At 48.0% G+C, this 20,002-nt stretch overlaps 1 protein-coding gene across 10 annotated transcripts in view; it reads left to right on the top strand.

The window, feature by feature from the left end:
* The window catches only part of ITPR1 (inositol 1,4,5-trisphosphate receptor type 1), a 354,027-nt gene that overhangs the window by 268,367 nt on the left and 65,658 nt on the right, over window positions 1-20,002 (top strand). For all 10 annotated transcript variants that reach the window (XM_044934302.1, XM_044934310.1, XM_044934306.1 and 7 more), the window contains 5 exons: window positions 4,215-4,395; window positions 6,339-6,592; window positions 13,415-13,615; window positions 15,445-15,555; window positions 17,963-18,058. In XM_044934302.1, the coding sequence (XP_044790237.1) occupies window positions 4,215-4,395; window positions 6,339-6,592; window positions 13,415-13,615; window positions 15,445-15,555; window positions 17,963-18,058 (843 nt within the window). The remainder of the gene's footprint in view (window positions 1-4,214; window positions 4,396-6,338; window positions 6,593-13,414; window positions 13,616-15,444; window positions 15,556-17,962; window positions 18,059-20,002) is intronic.

The following is a 20,002-nucleotide window of genomic DNA, read 5'->3' as shown; positions in this document are numbered from 1 at the left end:
ATTGTCTTCACTCCGGAAAGTTCTCTTGTTTCCCTTTTGGTCACTTCTCACTCACGACCCACCCCCCTGCCCAGAGGCAGGCAGTTTTGCTGTTACTGACGAATCATGCACTACACTAGTTTTATTTGGAAGGGTTACCTCAAACCTGCTGGGTGGAGTGCAGTGAAGTTTGGAGAAGTGAAACAGGCTCTCTGTGACTCTTGGTTCTAGGTTTGGGGAACAGTGGGGGAGGGGAGAGCAATTCACTGAAACACATTCGAGGAGAGCAGTGGGCAGGTAGCCACGAAGAGCCTGAGGGGGTTGGGAGCCAGTCCCTGCCTGCTCTGGTCCAAGGTCCCACCTGCTCCTGGAAAAATGGTCCAGAGGAGGGCGCCCCTTTCCCCTCCCGGGCCCTGTGAGGCCCTTGTGACAGAAGGAGGTGGAAGGAGCAGGTCTGTGAACGGTGTACAGGAGCTGAACTCACTGCCTCTGGGTGACACCAGGCACAGCCTACCCCGGGGAGGCGAGGGGTGAGTCTTAGCTCCTCTGCATGCCGTGGCTTTCACTTCTCCTGTACAAGGTCCTCTCCTTCCAGCATGTCTGCTGAGCTTCCCACTCAAGAGACCTGAAAGTTCTCCTCTGTCCTCCCCTTGCTGCTCTGCCGCCCCCAGTGCCCCGGCGTCCTGGGAAGATGCTGTGTGTCACAGCGCCGGCCTCTCAGGGGTGCTCCCACAGGAGGCACGTTATCTCAAAGACCCAAAAGCTTCTCCTGATTTCCGAAAGGAGTGATAGTAACAACTTCTTCATCGGAGACGGGCGGTGGAGGGTATTAGGTGACAGGCACAGAGGTTCACCCACGCTCCCAGCACCTCGTCAGGTCAGCCATCGGGAGTGTCACTGTGATTAGCTTGCTGGGTCTTCATAACCATTCATGAAGGGCACACCCTGTTACGATGCCCATTTGGTAAATGAGAAGATTTGCATTTCAGAGATGTCGTCACTTTCTAATGTGGCACTGGCTTGTGAGCGGTGGAGCCGAGGCCTGTTCTGACTCTGGAGGTTGTTCTCACCACTGAGCCCCTCAGGTGATGGCTTTGCTGTGGCTTTTTCTCGTGATAGTTGGTTAATGGTGGTGCAGAACCAACTCATTCTGTGGGCACTGTGCTAAGCGCTCGGTGTGCACCTCAGCAGCCTTTCCACGTGGGTTCAGAGAGGTTGGGTACCTTACTCAGGGTCCCAGAGCTGGTGGGTAAGGGACCCCAGCCTCAAACCCAGGAGGTCCAGCTGGAAAGCCTGCCCTACTAACCCTCCGTTAAGATACGTCTCCTTCCTTTGAGGCACTGGTGTGATCTCTCTCCTCTCAGTTCTTGCTGTGAGGCATGATGGGGTTTGCCTGTCTTTTCAGTTTTTTGATGTCCAGCACCCAAGAATCGGCTGGGTCTCCTTTCACATCTTCTAGCACCATCCTTGTCTGATGTCAGTTTTCTGTGCTTACTTGCGTCACCGTACCCCACTGTCCACTTGACCATTTCACTGACCACATTTTGTTTACAAAGCAGCGTCAAATCCTTGAGGGACTGAGGACTGTTATAAATAACGCAAAATAAATACACTGGCCATTGCAGAAACATATATAGAAGCGTGTAATCCTCCGTACCTTGCCCTCCTCTCATTTTACCAGAGGCCTCCTTGCCCTGACCCTGTCCAGTGACATCTGGCTGGATGTGACGCAGTGTTTGTAGCAGGTGTTGGGTATGCACTGTTACACTCTTACAGATGACAGTCGGTGGGCTTTGGCTATTCACTGACTTAAAGTGCATTTGTTTTCCTGCATGACCAGATTGCCCACAGATGTTTCTTAAGTTGCCTTCATACCATGGGAAGACAAATGGGGCAGCAACTGAACTTCATTGCCCTGAGCAGCCACCTTCCCGCAGAGTCTCCCCGTGACCCCTGTGGCTGAGATGTTGTGTGACATCTCTGGGAGGAAAATGTCGTCACTGTGTTTGGGTGGCTGTTGGTTGAGGTCTTGCTTAGTCCCCTGCACATCTCCTCTTGTTTGTCTGCAGACACATCAGCTCTCAAAGAAGTGAACAAGTAGAACTTGCTTTTTCACGTGTGAGCAATTTTCCAGAGTGAACGTATGTTTTCCTTACCAAGCTACCAGTTTCACGGGGCACAGACTCCTTTTTGTTCATTGTTGTTTCTCCTCTAACAGGCATAATGCCCAACTCATGACAGATGTGCAGTAAATAGTGGGTGGCGGATGGATGGATGAATGGATGGAATACTGGTTGGATGGATGGGCAAAAGAGAAACCTAAAAATAAAGTAAAGGGCAGTGGAGGGCTTCCCTGGTAGCTCAGCTGGTAAAGAATCCATCTGCAATGCAAGAGACCCCAGTTCGATTCCTGGGTGGGAGTGATCCCCTGGAGAAGGGATAGGCTATCCACTCCAGTATTCATGGGCATCCCTGGTGGCTCAGTTGGTAAAGAATCCACCTGCAATGTGGGAGACCTGGGTTCGATCCCTGGGTTGGGAAGATCCCCTGGAGGAGGGCATGGCAACCCACTCCAGTATTCTTGCCTGGAGAATCCCCATGGATGTAGGAGCCTGGTGGGCTACAGTCCATGGGGTCTCAAAGAGTTAGACACGACTAAGCAATTAAGCACACACATGCGCATACACACACACATAAGCACACACGTGCGTGCACACACATACACAAGCACACATGCATGCATACACACAAACACACAAGCACACATGCACGCATACACACACACACACACATACACACACATGGCAGTGGGGCACGTGAAAGCCTGGAGCTTGGCTTAAAGAGCGGGAGTGATAGAGGGTGACACACAGAATGATAAGGCCAAGCAGGAGGCAAGCAGGGGGTTGGAAACTGGCATTTGGGAGTGGCTGAAGAGAAAATGTTAAGACCAGGGAGCACAGGTAGGAGGGCTGTATCTTGTGTTGTACGTAAGAAACAACCAGAGGTGAAGAACAGGGAGAGGGAGAAGGGCAGGACTGAGCAGAGCTCTGTGGGCAGGTGACACGGGCCTCTGTCAGTGTAGCGTGTAGACTAGTGGCTGGAAGAGGCGCCACAGTGGCTGAAGCTGCGTGTCGGCAGATGGACACGCAGTGGCTTTCGGGCCGGCGGGCTGCTCAGTCAGGCTCAGGGTGTGCGGGGGTGAGAGGTGGAGGAGTCGAAGGGCTTTGTGAAGCTGGTAAGAGTTTGTTTTTTTCTGGGATTGCAAGCTTAGGGTTACCTTCTGTAGGGAAGTGCCATCTCTCCAAATGAGGGTGGAAGTGAAATTGGCAGAAAGCTCCAACCCGGAGAAGCAAATACATTGTTTGGAGCTTTGTTTTATTCCTCTGGAAATTGACCGTATTGTATTTTTATGTAAATAATCCACAACAGCGTGGTATTTGCAAAGGGGTGAAAAGAGAATGCTCGTAAACGAAGTTGAGACACCATATTGTGTTTTCACATCAACAGTGTATACTCTTGCTTGCAGTGGGTCCAAAAAAACAAGTGCGTATCCAAGAGGCGAACTACCTGTAACTGTAAGCTTGTTCATCTCTACCTGCCTTTTAAGACCTCATTTGAAAACCACCTTTTCCTTGAAGATCTTGGGATCACTCCAGACCTATGTCATCCTTGCCAGCTCTGAACATCTCTAATATAATTGTCTTTGTAGCTTCTGGAGCACTTTTTACACGTTTCAGTCTTCCTTACAGGCATGTCATTGTAATCTGGTGTGGAGCCCTAGAGGGGCGGGTTGCATGTCTTACTTATCTGTATATATTCATAGGGGTTTGCAAAGAGGAGGGTTCGTAGATGTCCTTAAACATGACTGACCGTGCAACAATTACCAAAAACACATTCTGCTTTCATTGTTACTGGAGTTGATATCTGTGTGTGTTGGGAGTTGTGCTCAGTTAGCTAAAATCTGCCCACCACCCCCTAGCAGGCTTCCCAGGCCGGTATGGCTTCTTCAGCCAAGACGTGACAGTTTTCTCTCAAAGCTCCTTGTAGACACACTCAGGCTGTTGAATCGAGGGAATGACAGTGCAAGAAACAGTGTTGAACCTTGGTCCAAACTGAGATGGGTTTTCAGGTTTTGTGTCTGGCTCTGATCCTCGTGAGGTTTTGGTGTCCTGAGTGGGATTCAGTAACTGGTGTGTCACAGTGTCAGGAAAAAAACCATGGGTTTTCCTTGGCAGCACTCCTTTTTCTGCCGGTTGACAGAAGACAAGAAGTCGGAGAAATTCTTCAAGGTTTTCTATGACCGAATGAAGGTGGCCCAGCAGGAAATCAAGGCAACAGTGACCGTGAACACCAGTGACTTGGGAAATAAAAAGAAAGACGACGAGGTGGACAGGGATGCCCCGTCACGGAAGAAAGGTAAACACTCACCTGCTCGCAGCTCTGGGGTCAGCTGAATTGGGAACATGGGAGGAACCCTGGTTTTCCTTTAATTTTTACAGGACTTCTAGACTCCCAGATGGATTCTGACTGGGGCTTTCAGAAGAATAAAACCAGTCTGATTGTGATAAAACTCTTCCTGTGTAACCTGGAAGAGTGGTTCAGTGGTAAAAGAATCTGCCTGCAATGCAGGAGACTCAGTTTTGATCCCTGTGTCGGGAAGATCCCTTGGAGGAGGGCATGGCAACCCACTCCAGTATTCTTGCCTGGGAAATCCCATGGACAGAAGAGCCTGGCGGGCTACAGTCCATGGGGTTGCAAAGAGTCGGACACGACTTAGTGACTAAACAACAGCAACAACATGTAACCTGAACTGAATTCCTGCTGCTTGGGAAACTCCTAATGTTTAATACACTGATACTTTCTTGGTCAAACTCAGGGTTTTATTGGCAGGAAATCCACTGATAATCTTTTCCTGTAATTTTCATTTAATGTCCGAGAAAGTTGAGGAAGATATACACTTTAAAACAAAAGGCATTATCTAATCCTCCCTTATTTTCTAAAATATTTGAAAGTTCATGAAGCTTTTTATCCATTACCTTCCTTGAAGAGAAGTAATACTGGGGAGTGGGTAGACTCAAAAGTGCTAGAGTCAGATGGCCTTGAGCGGATCTGAGCCCTATTTTTTTAAGTTGAGACCTGGGTTTCTCAGCCACAGCACGTGGGACATCTGGACAATCCATTGCTGTCAGGGCTGTCCTGTGCATTGTAGGCTGTGTACCAGCACATATGGCCTCAACCCAGTAGATGCCACTGCGTGTATGCTAAGTTGCTTCAGTCGTGTCCAACTCTTTGTGACACCATGGACTGGAGCTCACCAGGCACTTCTGTCCATGAGATTCTCCAGGCAAGAATACTGGAATGGGTTGCCATGCTCTCCTCCAGGGGGACTTTCTGACCCAGAGATCAGACCCGCCTCTCTTATGTCTCCTGCTTTGGCAGGTGGGTCTTCACCACTAGCACCGCCTGGGAAGCCTGCAGGTACCAGTAGCCTATCTCCAACTTGAAATCTCTCCAGATATTTCCTGTCATCCCCTGGGTGGAATTGGGGTCAAAATCACCCCTAGTTGATAACCACTGGTGTAGAATGGGGATAAACAAAAGAAAAAGGAAGGCTTACATTTACTGAGTATTTCCTACGAACCAGGCACTGTCCAAAGTCCTTTACATGTGTTACTTCATTTAGAATTCAAGTCAACACTGTAAAATAAATTCTTTTACATCCATTTAACAGACCAGGAAACTGAGGCATCAGAATGGTAATTAACTTGTTAAGAACATGAAAGTAGTAAGTAAACCAGAGTCAGGATCTGAACCCAGGCAGTCCGGCAACAGAGTCTAATGCCCCTAACTCTAGTACCTGGTTACCTTACAGGGTTAGTGTGAGAAGTGAGCCAGGTAATTAATACACATCAAGTGCTTGATCAAATCACGGTGCCCTGGGGCTCCGTAAAGGATTCCATCGATCGTCATACAGTAACAGTAATTACCATTTGCTTAGCTTATGTTGACCCTCTCGGGAACCCGCTCAGAGAAAGACTTCAGTGATGTTCTCCCCATTTTACAGATGAGGAAGCTGAGGCCCAGAGTCATAGGTGTGTGAAGCTGGCAGAACCTCTACCACTGTTCCTCTAAATGAGAGCAAGCTGAGGTGATGCCTTAGAGCCACGATGAGCTGGCAGAGCCCGACTCAGTTTTAATTTTAAGGGCTGAGAGAAGATGGTGCCATCTTGGAGCGTTTTGCCAACCTTGAGGGGCTCTCTAATGATGGCAGAACTTAGGTCTCTTAACATTGTCTCTGGCGTGGTGAATAGCGTTCCCGAGGATTTGGCAGCATTGACCATCTCACGTTTGCGTTCTAGCCAAAGAGCCTGCGACGCAGATTACGGAAGAGGTGCGGGATCAGCTCTTGGAGGCCTCTGCTGCCACCCGCAAAGCCTTCACCACCTTCAGAAGGGAAGCTGACCCCGACGACCACTACCAGTCCGGGGAGGGCGCCCAGGCCGCAGCGGACAAGAGCAAGGACGACCTGGAGATGAGCGCGGTCATCACCATCATGCAGCCCATCCTCCGCTTCCTGCAGCTGCTGTGCGAAAACCACAACCGGGACCTCCAGGTGAGGGCGGGCAGGGGCGGGGTAGGGGCGGGGCGGACGTGAGGTAGGGGCGGGGAGCCCAAGCTCCTCACAGCTCCGCCCAGCTTCTCTGTGACTTGTGGGCTCCTCTCCCTTCAGCTAGTCTCCTCCAACTGAGGGCCCAGACTGCTCTTGACCTCCGAAGCGTTTCTCTGTCTCATCTTCCCCACCGTCTCCTTAGGGATAAAATCTCAGCCTTATCTGTGTTGTTGCCCCTGCTACACATATGTATTTGTAATGTGTGTGTGTGTGTGGGCACGCCTGTGTCTGTCTGGTAGCCTGCCACTTTTTGATGTTTAGGTGCACAGGTAAATCTTGACTTGGTGGTGGGGTGGGTGATTAAATATACTTACAGAATCTGGTACATGGAAAGTTCTAATCAATATGTTTTGGTTGAATGAATGAAGTGGTCTTCTGGTATTTTACATTTGTTGTTCAGTTGCTGAGTTGTCTCCAACGCTTTGCAACCCCATGGACTGCAGCACGCCAGGCATCCCTGTCCCTCTTTACCTCCTGGAGCTTGCTCAAACTCATGTCCATCGAGTCTGTGATGCCATGCAACTATCTCATCCTCTGTCACCTCCTTCTCCTCTTGCCCTCAATCTTTCCCAGCACCAAGGTATTTTCCAATGAGTCAGCTGTTTGCCTTAGGTGGCCAAGTATTGGAGCTTCAGCATCAGTCCTTCCAGTGAATATTCAGGGTTGATTTCCTTTAGAATTGACTGGTTTGATCTGCTTGCTGTCCCAGGGACTCCCATAAATGTTCAAAAATATTTGTTGAACTGATGATTCCAGAAATGCTTTGTTCACTTTTTGTTATTGTGGCCAAGGCTTATTGGGCACTTAGATGATTCTGGATGCTAAGTGTCTCCTGTATTATTACACTTGTTTTATAGATGAAGAAACTAAGATACACAGGACTCATTTAGGGTATGCAGAGCTCACATTTGAGCCCAGGCAGTCTGGTGGGTAGAGTTTGTGCTGTCTACCACCACATTAAGATAGAGGCTGTTTTCTTCCTTGCAGAGTTTCTCCAGCAGCACAGGCTTTTCAGGAAGGGCCAAGGATGGGTTCTAGAGATACACTCTTTGTTTTGAGTGGACACAGATCTGTAGAAGCTGTCACTTCCCAGAAGCGTGCTGGAGCCAGGCTCCTTGGCCATTACCTGGTTCTGCTGCTGCTGATTGTTAAGGAAAATACTCCTCTCTGCCTAAAAGGGATGAAGCCGAACCAAAAGAGTGTGCCTGAACTCCTCTAAGATAGAATGTTTCCTCCTAAAGTAAATAGATTAGCAGTGGTAGTTTTATTTGAATCATGATGGTTTGAAAAGAACATAATTCTAGGAACTTGAATGGTGGTCCAGTGGTTAAGACTTCACTTCATTGCAGGGGGTGCATGTTTGATCCCTGGTCAGGAAGCTAAGATCCCACATGCCTCCTGGCCAGAAAACCAAAACTTAAAACAGAAGCAGTATTGTAACAAATTCAGTAAAAACTTAAAAAATGGTCCACATCAAAACAAAAAAGTAATAATTGTAGTCCAAACATAGCAAGGGGAAGGTGCAGCCTTGAAATGTTGCATTGTTGACTTGACCCTCCAGGGGGGTTTGATGACTTTTCACGTGTTAGCTGTGGCCAGACCATTTGATGCCACAGCTAGAAATGGCTCGCCCTTAAAACCTGCTGCAGACTCTCTACCTAGGTAAGCTGAGTAATGAATTTAATTGTTAAACAGTAAGAACAGTGAGATGGTACTGGATGAAGTTTGCAGTATTAATACCATCTGTACTGATTTTTCAATCCAATGAGTCTGAAGAGCCTGGGCTTTGAAAAAGCATTCAGATCCAAGGTCATCAGCCAGCCAAGTCTGGCCCGTACTTCAAAACGAAGGGGTTTCTGTCAGCCAGGCAGTGACTTCAGGCTCATTCTAGACTTTGACACCCGCCCATCTCCTCCACTGACATCCTCGGCTTCATCCCTGTCCACAGCTGAGTGTGAGATCTTGGCTGTCAGTCTTCTTTTTCTTGCTTGTTGCTCAGACATTCCTACTTTGGACATAGAACACGTCAACCCTTGACGCACTGGCCTGACGCCTGCATGCTGAGCTCAGTGGGCGGACAGAGCTCTCATGACCCAGAGGTCAGGGTCTGGTGACTGTCTCCTTGGCTGGCATTTCTCTGTTTGAAGGGAGACTGTATTCGTTCCACCTTCCGTATCTACACCATCCATCATGGAGGAGACAGGCCAAGGGAGTGTGAGCGACACCGTGGGAAACCCGGCTGTCCCACCAGTAGGAAAACAAAGCCTTCAGCTCGACTGTGGCGTGTTTGTGGCTGGGGGCCCCGCCCTGCTGCTGGGGTGATTCCTAGGCTGAACTTCGTGGCCATTGCTCTGTACCGTTCGCCTGTACCAGTGTCCCTGGTCTCCACCAACCTCAGGCTCCGAAGGAAAAGTAGATTAAGACTTTGCATGTGTGTATTGATTTCCTCACCTCGGCAAGGACCTGCTCTGTGCCCTGAGCCAGGGCGATGGAGACCCCCCTACCCCTGCTCCCCACAAAGCAGGAGCCCCTGGTAAGAGGGAGACGACCACGCAGCATGCTGAGGGCTATTGTTGTGCCATCTTAGGGGTTTTGTAGATTCAGAGCAGGAGAACCAACACAGTGAGCCAGGTCCAGGAAAGCTGCTCAGAGAAGCTGATGTCTGCTGAGTTCTGAACTAACCAAACACAAAAACCCCCCTTGAGTAGAGTCCCGTCCATGAACGTCAGAGGGGCAGTCCCAAGGTGCTTGTTTCCTGAGTGTAGCTCGGGTTTCGTGGATCTGTTCTTCCTCCCCTCCACCCCCTGGAACTCCCATCTTCACTGGGGAAGCAGAGGGAGGCCCTCATTGTATGAATTCACCCTTCCTTGTGGGGAAATCCTCACAGATGTTGTTTTGTACCTTACTGTTGTTCAGTCGTGGCCGACATGACTGAGCCTGCAGCCTGCCAGGCTTCCCTGTCCTCCACCATCTCCCAGAGTTTGCTCAAACTCATATCCATTGAGTCAATGATGCCATCCAGCCATCTCATCTTCTGTCGCCCCCTTTCCCTTCTGCCCTTAATCATTCCCAACATTAGGGTCTTTTCCATTGAGTCGGTTCTTTGCATCAGGCGGCCAAAGTATTGGAGCTTCAGCCTCAGCATCAGTCCTTCTAGTGAATATTCAGAGTTGATTTCGTTTAGCATTGACTGGTTTGATCTCCTTGCTGTCCAAGGGACTCTCAAGAGTCTTCTCCAGCACCACAGTTCAAAAGCATCAATTCTTTGACGCTCAGCTGTCTTTAGCTCTTCGCAAAACTCTGAATTAATTCTCCAAGCCCTGTGGCCAGAAGCACCTTTCCATGAGTCCTTCCAAAACTCCATTCTCCAATATACTGGTCTTCCAGAAACAGTGGTATTGTGGAGAGAAGGAGTGTACAGTATAATATATTAAAAAAAAAACTTAACAATTTAACCTTTGAGGGTACCATAACGCCAGTAATTTTAAACTATTTAAGGCTGCAGAATTCTTTGTTTGAACAGCTCAGAAGGTACAAGGTAAAGCAAATGAAAGCAAGGCTGCTTTGTTCATAATAGAAACTACAGAGTGCTCGAACTTTGCTTTCTCATCTATAAGAGCTCTGAGACATGGGGCATTCCTGGGGTCCCCCAGGGTTTTGCAGGGCCCGGCTGGCAAACCAGCAGTCTGGACCAAGGGTTTAGAAGCATGAAGCTTGCACTCATCTTTACAGACTCCCACTAAGTCAGACAGCCTGAGCTAGTTAATAAAATCTCTCTGACAAGAAGATGCTTGTAGGAGTCTGGCTCTCAAAATGATAGTTTTAAGCGGGATTCGGCAGCTCTGAATGCCATCTTCTTGGTAGTGTTCTGGATCCGATGGTGAATCTCTGGGTCAGGGTTTCCTTTTGGATCTGAAGGAGAAGACATTTTCATGAGGAAAGAGGGACCAGCTCCCTGGTAGAAGGAAGTGCAGATAAGCCCAGAGAGGGAGGGATTCTGGCCTTTTGAAGTTGCCCAGAGTTTCTTGTCATGTTTATAACCTTAACTCTCCTGTTGATAAATGTTCAATAGAGATAAAGCCACCGAACTTGACTTTGCTGAATGGGCAGTTGCTGCCTTAAGCAAGCTTTGTTCACAGTAGCAAGAACCTTGATGGGAAGGACTGTTTTTGAACCATTTTTCCATTGCTTTTGAACCTTCCCCTGAGAGGCTGGCTTTGCTTTGATCTTGGTTAAGGGATGCAGATTCTGATTTCTGTCCACTGAGGTCTGTTTAAGCCCAGACTTAAAGTCTTTGATTTCCTTCATCTTCCCATCCTGACTTGGTCCCTGGCACTCCAAGGAAGACCACAAAAATAACAGGATTTTTCTAGCCTAGGCAAGGTGGGGTGAGTGGTATGTGCTGAGGGTAAACTGTATTCCTTAAGCGTGGAAGTTCCCATGGGCCTTTAGCAAGTGGCACAGCAAAAAACCTCTGTTTTTGTAGAGAATAAGAGAAAATGGATGTGAGTTAGGAGGGAGAAATTCTGGGTGGACACGCTATAAAGATCATGAGAAATGGGAGAGGCTTTCAAGAAAGGGCTGCTCACTGTCCTTCCTGGAGGGTCTGAAGCATGTCAGCCTTGATGACTCCCCAAGTCCTCTTTCTCCCATTCATTCAACTTAACTCAGATATTCAGGCAGTGTTGGTGAAGCCCCTGGCCCGACACAGTCCCTGTGCTAGTCGGCTGTTGCCAGTGCTGGTGCTCCAGTCCTACTGGAGTCAGGATGGAGGGCTTCCTGAAAGAAGTAACTTGAGACCCCAACCTGAAGGAAGAGAAGTTAATCAGAGAGTTACTCTCTGATTAATCACAGGAGATAGGGAGAGCGTGACAGACAGAGGGAACGGTGCGGCTGAAGCCCCAGAGATGAGAGAATGAAGGGTGCTTGAAGAGCAGAAAGAAGTTCGTGGCTGCCAGACAGAGACGAGCACGGCGGGAGAGAGGGTGTCCCCGAGCAGAGGCAGGGGCATGGCAGGAATGATGACGCAGGAGTAGGGGAGGAAATTGGACCTCAAGAGCCATGCTGTGCATTTGAGCCTAGGACAGTCTGGTCCTCCCCTATCCTCTTCATGAATATTCCTCCACCCCACCATGGCATGGCGTGGGGTTCAGCCAGGCTGTTAACAGGTAGAATCTTCTTTGAGGGACTGGAGCAAGAAATGGCTGTGGAGCCCTCCTCTGGCTTCCTGTGGTCCTTAGAAATGTAGTCACGGGCAAGCGCACGTGGTTCTCAAACATCTGTCCTTCCCCCACCTCCCACCCGGACCTGAGTGATGGCCCAATTTTTAGACTTGTCAGAAAGGCTTAAGCATAAGGGACTGAGCTTAATTTGGGGTTGGGATGACAGTGACGGGTGGTTAGCTTGTTGACAAGTCAAGCATTAAACTTGATTACCAGCTTTTAATCTGTGCATTTATAAATGTTTTAATTGTACAAGGAATATATTCTTTGTACATAATGAATGAATTATACAATGAATATATTCTTTCTGTGAAGGCTTAAATGAAAATAAGTGTTTGGTTTTAAAAAAAAAAAAAAAAGGTCCCTCTTCGCATTCCCACATTGTTCTGCACTGAATCCTTCCTGTCCTTTTCCTGTATCTTTAGATGGGAGCACTGGATCCCTATTAATCTGCTAGTTGCCCTTTTTGTTTGCTTAACTCAACAGTATATCCTAGAGATCTTTCCATATTGATACACACGGACCTGCTTTGGTGTTTGCAACTTACAATATTAAAGACTGTTGATGGATTATCGTTTGTTTATGTCCCAACTGATGAGCCTTTAGGTTGCTTCCAGCTCTTCTCTGTCTCAAACAGTGCTTTCTCAAACATCCAATACGTACTTTGTGAACAGTAACAGAGGTGGAATTACCGGGTCAAAAGTTACATTCATTTTATTTTTTAATTATCTTTTTAGAAAGATAATCCAAAAAGATAATTTTCTGATTTTCTACAGCAAACATATGTAACTTTTATAACTATGCCCAAAAGCATTTGTGGTTAATCTTTGCCTCTTTTTAAGAAGAGATTACTGGAGTCTATGACCCAAAAAAAAAAAAAAAAATCTCCATATGAAAATAGACATTGTATTATGGAATGTGCCTTGGTTTACTTCATTGAGAAAGTATCTGCCCTTAAGTCTTGTTAACATTGTAAGTTTACCTTGAGAATACATACTCGGGCACACGCACACAAGCATACACACATTTATTCACTTTCGTTCCTTCCTTTAATAATGGAAGTGACCCAACGAGGTAATCCAGATCCCCACCAGGGCCGTGATGTAAGCCCTCCTGTGGCACTTTATGCTGTGATGATTTACCCTCAGGACTACACTCTGGGCATTCAGCATCCAGACCACACCATCATCTTTTCAATAAAACCACTGTCCTTGGAAATGTCAGAAGACTCTGAACTTAACATGTGGTGGGCAGGGAGGTGGGCTGGAGTGAGGAGGAGAGAAATGAGAAACAAGGGTCTTGGAGTCTGAAGTGGGTTGTCAAAGAGGAGCTCTTCTCCACTGCATCCCATACAAAAGCCAAGTGTTCGTAGCTGTTGCCAAGGCTGCATCCATGGCTGACCATCGTGGGGGCTGACTCTTCTGTTCTAACCAACGCAATCCTGTGCCCCAACCGACTACACATGATCACAATGGCAGGCTGAGTGACCGTTTCCCTCTCTCTTTGCCTCTGCTCCCTAAACCTGGGGACGCCCCAATTGCAGAACTTCCTCCGTTGCCAAAACAACAAGACCAACTACAATTTGGTGTGCGAGACGTTGCAGTTTCTGGACTGTATTTGTGGAAGCACCACTGGGGGTCTTGGTCTTCTGGGACTCTATATCAACGAAAAGAACGTGGCCCTCATCAACCAAACCCTGGAAAGTTTGACCGAATACTGTCAAGGACCTTGCCATGAGAATCAGGTAATTCCATTTTTCTTTGAGGAGGTGGGGAAAAAGAAAAAAAGGTGTATCATTTTGAAGCCTTGATGACATGGACTAGTTCAGAAGTCATATAGCATCTGGCTGTAGACCTTGGGAGTCAGGAGAACTAGAGGCCTCTGTCCAGCAGTGAGGAAGCAGCCACTGGATTTTATTATGTTCCAGGATGTGACCTGATCCCAGGCATCAGCGGGCATCCTGGTCTGTGCCCAGTTTGATTTGGTTTGAATGGCCCAGCTCTTAACTTTGCTGGGAATACATGGTAAAGTTGGAGGTAAATGAGTAAGACCAGAAGATTGGGCTCTATTTCAAATATTAGGGAAGACACAAAAAGGGACCACCTCACAGAAGGAGGTTTTAACTTAAGAGAGAAGAGCCTTGCTGGACATGAGACCATTTGAAAATAATATGAGAAAAACATACAGTTAACATTCGGAGAAGAGAAAGACCCATTAGTCTTTTTTAAAAATAATTTTTGTTTATTTATCTTTGGTTGTGCTGGGCTCACTGCTGCAAGGGCTTTTCTCTGGGTGCTGCGAGTGGGGGCTGCTCTCCAGTTGCAGTGCGCAGGCTGCTCATGGCAGTGGCTTCTCTCGTTGTGGAGCACAGGCTCTAGGTGCGCAGGCTCAGCAGCTGCAACTCCCAGGCTCTAGAGCACAGGCTCAGCCGTTGTGGCACATGGTCCCAGTTGCCCCGCGGCACGTGGGATCTCCCTGGATCAGGGATTAAACCCATGTCTCCTGCATTGGCAGGCAGATTCTTTACCACTGAGCCACCAAGGACGCCCAAGACCCCTTGGTGCCTCTCAAGAAGCATATTTTTGGAGTGGAACCCAGTAGAGTCATTGCTTATCCATGACATCTTATAGATTTTGTGAGGTTTTGCACTGATGCTAGAACGAGTGTGGTTTTTAACTCAAATTCTAGCTGTCTCCTAGTTGGAAGGGATAGGCCAGTGCTTAAAATAGCCCATGATAAACCCAGTGGCCAGGACAGGTATGACATGCCATGTTACTTGGGATCCAAGGCCAGAACCTTGGCTCAGAAGAGAAGCCTGGCTTACGAGAGGGGCCACTCACTGGATGTTGAGAATCTGATCGTAGTTGTCCATGACTGTGAGGCCAGCATTTTGTTAGATCCACTTTCCTCTCCAGGTTTCCTGATGAGACAGATGATATAGTTGGAGTTAAAGTGAAAAGAAACAAACAAACAAAAAAATTATAACAGGCTTGGGGGGGAGAGGTTTTATCTGACATCTAAGTGAATTTCCTTATAACCTCAAGTTGGCTTTTCTGCCAAACTGAGGTCTGTGCAAAGGAGCATACTGGTGTGAATTCTGCTGCAAACGGGGATCTTACCTGGGGGAAGGTGATTAATTCTGATATTACGTGAATTAAAACTTGCTTTCCAAGCTCGAGCCTGAAGCAAAAGTGTGCGATATGAAAACCGAGTGATGTAGAGAGAGTGGAACACACCTTTCAAGGGGAAACCGGTGCTCAGAGCCCAGAATCAGTCACACACCATATTTTCCCTTAAGAACAAAAGCCCACTGCGCTGTTTGGATTAGATGCGGCCAATTTATCAGTTACAGTGCATGGGGACTTTCCTACTGTTTACTGTTAATTCTGAAACTAGAGATTTTCATCTGTCTTTTATTTTTACCACTTTCTCACGGAAAATTTGCTGCCCTCCCCTAGAGACATGACTGGGAGTGGCAAACCTTGTGTTGAAATAGCAGTTCAGCCTGTTGGCCTTTGACGTCTGATACATGACCAGCCTTGTGTCAATGTCTGCATGTGCTTCTTTTCTCAGAACTGCATAGCCACCCATGAATCCAATGGCATTGACATCATCACAGCCCTGATCCTCAATGACATCAACCCTCTGGGAAAGAAGAGGATGGACCTTGTGTTAGAACTGAAGGCAAGTAGGAATTGAAAGCAGAAAAACAGTAGCATTTGGAAACTTTGTTGTGTGTTGCCTGTGCACGTGACGTGGTCACTGCTGTGAAACTAAATCCTGGAGACAGTTGTTTTAAACTCAATGAATGATCCACGTTGCAAGTTCTGAGTAAAAGGCAGAACTTCGGTTTTTCCCTTCCAAATAAGGTCTTGGGAGAGGATATCAGTTTTTCGACTCACAGGTCACATGGAATGGGAACTCATCACCCAAAGCTAAGAAGCAAATTCAGACAGACTCAGAGAACTAACAAGCTGATTCTGAAAGGTGAAGACAGAGAAACAGTGGAAACTCCATTCCCTCTGTGGTCTCTCATTTCCCCTCCCCCCATTGCAGGAAAGGGCCAGTTGAAGAATAGTACCACTAAAACTATCGAGGACCAAAAAAAAATGTTGTATGTTGATCGTATCAGGGAACACCTTTTTCTGTTTCGTGATTGATTTAGCAGAAGGGAGGTTCATCAATGCTGGGTTAACATAAGGAAAAGTTAAACCGCCCAGTATTGTGCCTCCCGGCGTCTGATGAGTTTCTTTGCATCCTATACAAACAGATGGCTGATGTAGAAGCACCTTTGACATGCTCACTCCCTCTGATACCAAAAGAGTTTTATGGGGTGAAAGCAGTCACTTCAAGATGCTTAAGCCGCTGGGTTTACAAGCCAGCTTGTTGAATATTTGAGAAGCTGTTGGGCTACTCCTGATGTTGATTTCTTGAATGTACAAGAAAATTAGTTAAAAATAAAGTAAAAACAGAAGAACAAAAAACCCTTACTCCTGTCTTAGGGGTTCCAAAGATTCTCTGAGTCCAAAGTTTTACTTTTGAGAATTGAGCTTGCAACCCAGTCTGGTGTCTAAAGTGTGTTTTGAAACGTTAGCCTCCCTGAGCACATTTCCTTTTTAACCGTTCCCGTGTTGGGGCAGGTTGAGATCTGCCCTCCTTCTCACGCCCGCATGGAGCACCGGGTGCTTTGTCATTGTCATGGGAGAGCCTGGACCTACAGGGTTTAGCTGAAAAGCCAGTCTGTGTTTATGGCATCATTGGTGCCAGAGGAAAGGTCGTCAGGGAAGGTGGTAACACAGAAGCCCACAGGAATCACCCAGTTCTTTTTATTTTATTTTAATGTTTCTAACCGGGAGTCCACGCTAATGGATAGTTTGGGTCTATCATTTAAGTGGATTTGTTTCTTTGGGCTATTTTTAACTCCTTTGACAAATCCTATTGTAGAAGGATCACCTCATTCAGGCTCATATCCCTGGCAACCATTTATCAGGATATATAAGAGGAGAACCTGAAATAAACTGAGACCTTCAGGTGCTCCTCATCAGCATTTCAGTGGCATTTGTAGCTAGTCCAGTAACCTGAAGGTTATTAGAGACATTTCTTCCCTGTGAAAAGCCATCTTTCGATGGCATAACAACCCGATGGAACTGCTGTGATCTGTGCTTGGGGAGAAAAAAAAAAAAAAAGATACTGCCCCCTCTCACCAAAACAACAGCCTTCGAGTCCAATACACGAAGAAGCATGTGGATTATCATAGTCCTGGAACCTAAAAGCTGAGATGTGCAGGGAGTGGTTATGTAAAAACTTTGAACATAGTGGGAAATGATGGTTTAACATGCGTACGGTGATCCCTTGGGTCCCTTTTGTTAACTGGCATTGGCTGTACTCTCATGGTAATATTAGGGGCTATAGAGCTGATAGTGCTATTTTAGGTCACGGAAGTATAAGTATTAGTCAGTCATGTTCGATTCTTTGTGATCCCATGGACCGTAGACCACCAGGCACCTCTGTCCGTGGAATTCTCCAGGCAAGAGTACTGGAGTGGGTTGCCGTTTCCTTCTCGCTTAGGTCAGGGAGGAATTACCTTAATTGTCAGCCTTCTCTGACCTGCAAGGCTGAATCACAGTGTTGATAACAAACCCCTGCCCCCGAAGGCATCTGGGTCTATGTCTCAGGGGCTTCCTGACCGCTGTCATCATCAGGATCCCAGTGGATCCACCAGGCTCCCTTGTTTAACTGTCCCATGTCCACTAGGAGTTGGACCAAGTGACTGTAAGGGTAAACTGTACCCAAACAGATAGGTGCCTCTTTGACCATCATCTGTTCCTGTGGACGTGTTTTTGGGGTCGTAAGTGGCACCTTCTCAGTTGGTGCAGGTGGTTTTGGATGTATCGGGTTGGCCAAAAAGTTTGTTCTGGTTTGTACACTCTTAGGGAAAACCCCTAACGAACTTTTGGGCCAACCCAGCGCTGGACCCACACCCTCCCATGGAGCGGAACATTTGGATGCAGCCCCTGATCACCCGTGGTTCAGGCCGGCCGCCCCCTGGCAATTCCTCCTCATATCTTCCTCCCTTTGTGTCTCCAATTAGAACAATGCATCCAAGTTACTCCTGGCCATCATGGAGAGCAGGCATGACAGTGAGAATGCTGAGCGGATCCTCTATAACATGAGGCCCAAGGAACTGGTGAGTCGGACGACTGAGCCCCTGGCCCTGGCGCTGAGCAGCATCAGAGCTTCGTGGGAGCCGGAGCAGAGTATCTACTTCCTTGAGCTTTCTTTGTGATGCCAGCAATCAGAAGTGCAAAGAGAACATTTGATTCAGGCCACTGACCAGGGCAGGGGAGTGACCCCTGTATGGAATAGGTGGCCTCTGCCTTCAGCACAGCCCCCAGGGAAAGCCTCCCCAGGCTGTTTCCCTCGGGGAAGGTGGCACCAGGAGGGGTGTGGGAGCCTGGAGTTCACATCCACAGCTCTGCCCTTCTCTGGGTCACCTTGGTGATTCTCTGAGCTCCACTTCCCTGAAAGGAAGAGGATGGTATCAGCTAGTCCAGAGGGTTGCTAGGGAGACTAAGCAGATGATTCCTACAGAGCTCTGTGCATGGTGCCCGCACGCGGTAAACTCTTCTGGAATGTGCTCATTCACGGCTACTCTTTGCTGTGGCTTTGTCCAGGGATCAAGAATTCACATCTCTTCTTGGTATCGAGAACCTGGGCAACAGAATAGTGGGTTTTTTTTTTTTTTCCTGGTGGGGGGGGGGTGGGGGGCGGTGCTGATGTTTTGGGTCTTTTAAAAAAGAAAACACACTTGTTTATTTTGGGGGGTGATGTTCACAGCTGGCTGTGACTTCCAGGCCGGGAGTCAGGGCTGTAGACTGCGAGACAGCAACTGGCAGAGATGCTGAACCGAACTGAGGACGGAATTCTCTATTTAGACTTTTTCCCACGCAAATAAACTGTAACTGACAGACCTAAATGAGGGCACTAAAACTGTCCTGCCGCCCGGTGACCCAGTGTGTGCTTGGGGCCGGCTGAAGTCCCTTTATGTGTCCCTTTAAATAAAGTTCACAGCGAGCCCAGCACTTTGATCTCTGAGGCCAGGAGTGAGTTCTCAGCCTGAGGCGGAAGTCCTCTCCCAGTTTACGTAAGGGCTTATGTAACTGGGGCTGGGGGTTGGGGAGACTGGGATCTGTCACTCCTGAGTGGGGATGGATGACTGAGCAGGGACCCCACTCCAGTTCCCATCAGTCAAGAACACACCCCATCCTGGGTGGGAGACATGGCAGCCCCCCTGGGTACCACCGGCTTCCAGGTTGTCCCCTTGTGGCTGAACAGCTTCATTCCCAAATCGCAGGGCAGAGTCAAAGGCTTCCTAGAACAAACGCAGTTCTGAGAAGGAGTGCAGCAGAGACACCCTAATGTCGGGAGCACGTGTGCACATATGTGTGTGCACACATACATGTTGTGCGTTCAGGCTCCCAAGTCCTGTGCGACACGTTGTCTGTTCAGTTTGTTTTTAAAGAACCGACAGGAAGACAAGCTCGGAGAGTGAGGGCGTTGTCTCCACAGTTATTTCCAGGGCCTGACCTGGTGTCAGTGCAGAAATGTGTGGCCCTCTGCGTGCTTGATCTCCAACAGTGAAAAGTAATTCACAGTATTGTCCTCGTGGCGATGCAGGAGGCGGAAATGCCTTTTGAGTCGTTAGAGAAAGTGATCAATTTTTAGTGCAAATTAAGGGTTGAAGGCATTGTGTTCTTTTTCTCTGAATGATTGATTCTTGATAGGTTCATTTGATGAACGTTGACTGGGCCCTGTTTTGTCCAGGGTGTTGTGCTGGGTTCCTGGGAGGAACTGAGAAAGGGGCAGAACCAACCCTACCCCCTCACAGGAAGCTGAGGCCAGCAGATGGGAGCAGGAAGGCCGGCACCCAGATGCCCTGGGAAGCATGCTCTGGGCGTGAGAAGATCAAGGTCAAAGCTCAGCTCGCTCGTGTGAATTTTGTCACGCCCCTTTGCCTCTCTGAGTCTGCTTCCTCATCCATAATCAAGGGGAATCTTTGACACCTCATAAAGCGTGGATGAGCCTTCACGTTTCTGAAAGAATAGTGCTCAGCGCATAGAAAGTGCTGGTA

This window comes from Bubalus bubalis, chromosome 21, assembly GCF_019923935.1.
Source record: "Bubalus bubalis isolate 160015118507 breed Murrah chromosome 21, NDDB_SH_1, whole genome shotgun sequence".
Taxonomy (NCBI): Eukaryota; Metazoa; Chordata; class Mammalia; order Artiodactyla; family Bovidae; genus Bubalus; species Bubalus bubalis.
Note: the sequence above shows the minus strand (reverse complement) of the source record. Positions and strands in the feature narration are given on the sequence as shown.